The sequence below is a fragment of the Lupinus angustifolius genome, unplaced genomic scaffold (assembly GCF_001865875.1).
Source record: "Lupinus angustifolius cultivar Tanjil unplaced genomic scaffold, LupAngTanjil_v1.0 Scaffold_19_35, whole genome shotgun sequence".
Taxonomy (NCBI): Eukaryota; Viridiplantae; Streptophyta; class Magnoliopsida; order Fabales; family Fabaceae; genus Lupinus; species Lupinus angustifolius.
The window spans coordinates 50,889-53,577 of NW_017719324.1; the positions used below are offsets into that span (position 1 = coordinate 50,889).

General features: G+C 31.9%; 1 protein-coding gene across 1 annotated transcript; it reads left to right on the top strand.

The window, feature by feature from the left end:
• The first annotated feature begins 524 nt into the window (after positions 1-524).
• On the top strand, positions 525-1,360 carry LOC109338189. Its single transcript, XM_019575360.1, has one exon. The coding sequence runs from the start codon at positions 686-688 to the stop codon at positions 1,259-1,261; it is 576 nt and encodes a 191-aa protein (XP_019430905.1). The 5' UTR covers positions 525-685; the 3' UTR covers positions 1,262-1,360.
• Positions 1,361-2,689: the final 1,329 nt, after the last annotated feature.

Consider the following 2,689-nt stretch of genomic DNA (forward strand, 5'->3'; position numbering starts at 1 on the left):
GTTAGCTACTATCTTCACAATATTGATATAAAATCAAAAATCAATAATTTTTTGAAGTATCACATTTAGAAATATTAGAATTAGTTATTCAATGTATACTTACTTATTTTGTTTGCACTCACTAGGCTAATTTTTCTTCTTCAATCCATTACAAATATATTAAGTTATTTAGTATTTTTTTTTTCTTGACCTGTGTTATGCATATTTAAATATTTTTTAGGACAAGGAAATATATTTTTTAAGGTTAATTAAAAAAATACTTAATTATTAATTTTTTTATTTATATATATTTTTCAATCAATCACATGACAACTTCTGAGATAATAAATACATATTCTAATTGAACAATGATCTTCTCTAATATTAGAAGTGATGTTTTTAGTCTTAATTTAAAGAATAAAAATATCATTACAAAATATAAGTAGCAGAATATAATACTAATTATATCTTGATTTTTATTTTTGCCTTTCTTTTCGCATTACTTCTATCTCTAGTATGGGAAGGAGGATTAAAGAGGCTAGTGTGTCTCATTCTAATAATGCTCTCTATCCCATTTTAGAGACTCCAACTCCTCTACATAACTAGTTCGTGTAACTAGGGTAGCCTTTTAGAGTTGGTATCAATAACTCACCCAACAAACTCCCAACGTTCTTCTTCTTGGGACAACCAAACCAAAACCACCACCATGGCAGACTATGACACCCACCACCACCACCAACAACAACAAACCCTTTCAAAAGAGACAGCTTTCCAAGCCTTAAACACAATCATCCAACTCCATTTTGAGAAAACCCTTGAAAAGAAAAGAGCCATTGACCTTCAAAAGAAGGAGCTTCACAAACTCTTTCAGATTTTCTTCATCTTCCTTACCCTCATCTTCTTTTCACAATCCAACTCACCACGCCTTCAGTGCCGCCATTGTTGGATCCCCATCACCCTTCTCTCCATGGCACACCTCATCTTCTATGTCTCAGTGGCACAGACACTGAGGTGCATCAATGGGTTCAAGTATCAGAGGAGGTGCCACAAGCTCACACTTGGTTTGGCTACAGAGAAGCTTAGAGAGATGAAGATGAGGTTGAGTAATAACAGTGAATATAATGGGGTTGTTGTTGGTGATGAAGAGTTTGAGATTCATTATCAGGAACCACCTGAGAGTTACTTTGGTAAGTTTAAGAGGAATTGGGCTCTTCATTTTGGGTTCTTGATCTTGATCTATGCTTTTATGGTCTCTTCATCTGTTGTTCTCTTATGTTTTTAGGTAATTACTTTTTAGTTAAATGATTCTAGTTCATATGTGCTAAGATCTGTTGTTAGATATGAACTTGTATGATTGAATTCATTTCCATTTCAATGTCAATTATTCCAAAAAGATATTCTCATCCCTTCTGTTCTATGATTCTATCACATGTATAATTCATTTATTTTTGGGTTTTGTTAGTCATTTTCCAATGAAGGGTTATATGGCTAATGCCAGTGAAACAAGCCTACTCCTATAGTTGAGTATATTTTGTAGGAGTCTATCTTGTGTTTGGAAAGAATGCATACTTGAAAGCAATAACATTGAAGGTTCTAGTTCAGCTTCAACCAATTAGATGGAATGGTTTATCTAATAAATCTAGCTAGTTGCCATGGATTATCAGATTTTATCCAATAAATCAATTTCTCATGAACATTACTTACATGACCACTTTTGTTGCTTTGACTCGTGGTCAAACAACACCTTTTCTGTGCTTAGATCTTCGCAAAAAGGATGCAGGAAATAATGATTAATAGATTCAAGGTATGCTTTCTATTATGAATGGAAAGGAAAGGAGAAAAGGGAAAAAATAAAACACAAAAAAGATAGAAAATGAGGATAATAAAAGAATTATCTCTACGCATGAAAATATAAAATAAAAAATCACTTTTCTATAAAAGCTAAAAATCATTTCAACTTTCATTATATAAGATTTAAGTCCGAATGACGTGCGATAGTTTCGTTTGGTGTTAAAGTGTTGAGGATTTTTTCTAAAAAATTGAAAAATCTCACGTTGATTGTAGATGATCTTTTTTTTGGTATATTGTTTTTTTTGGGTACATAGGGTAGATGATCTTGTCACCATCCACTTGGAGCTCATAATTAAATTTTGCGTAAAATAATGACCGTTTCTCTACTAAACAATGACCACACCACCCTTCACTTTTCTTATGTCAGAGTGAACACTTCTTGACTTTATTGTGAATAATGACTAACAATGTGGGTCAAGATTCTCTCCTGAATTAGATAGAAAGTGCATAACAAGAGAAAAGGAAAAAAGAACATGATAACACACTTGACTGTAATGAGTTTGAAGATTTATGATTTTTTAATTTAAAACTATACCATTTCTTTTTTTTGAAAAACAAGTATTACGGTCTTATCAAGTATTGGACCTTGCAAATACTGAAAAAGATCTGGATTAGACCATTTACTCCTTTAAATGTAATGTCCTTAAGTGGAAAAAGGAAAACAAGAAGAAATAATTCTTTTCCTAACAATGTTGTTAGGATACGAGATCTAGACGTTATTTGAAGAAGTGGTTTTTAGGATTTAACCCATTATCTATCTTCATAATATAAATAATCTTATCATTGCATTGATAGTAAGAACACATAGTAGCAATTGAATTTAATGGTACATCATTGACTAGCTCTGACGGCGATCATC

Bases quoted from the DNA above. Each gene is read 5' to 3' on its own strand.
- LOC109338189 (XM_019575360.1), top strand. From the start codon at position 686: ATGGCAGACTATGACACCCACCACCACCACCAACAACAACAAACCCTT.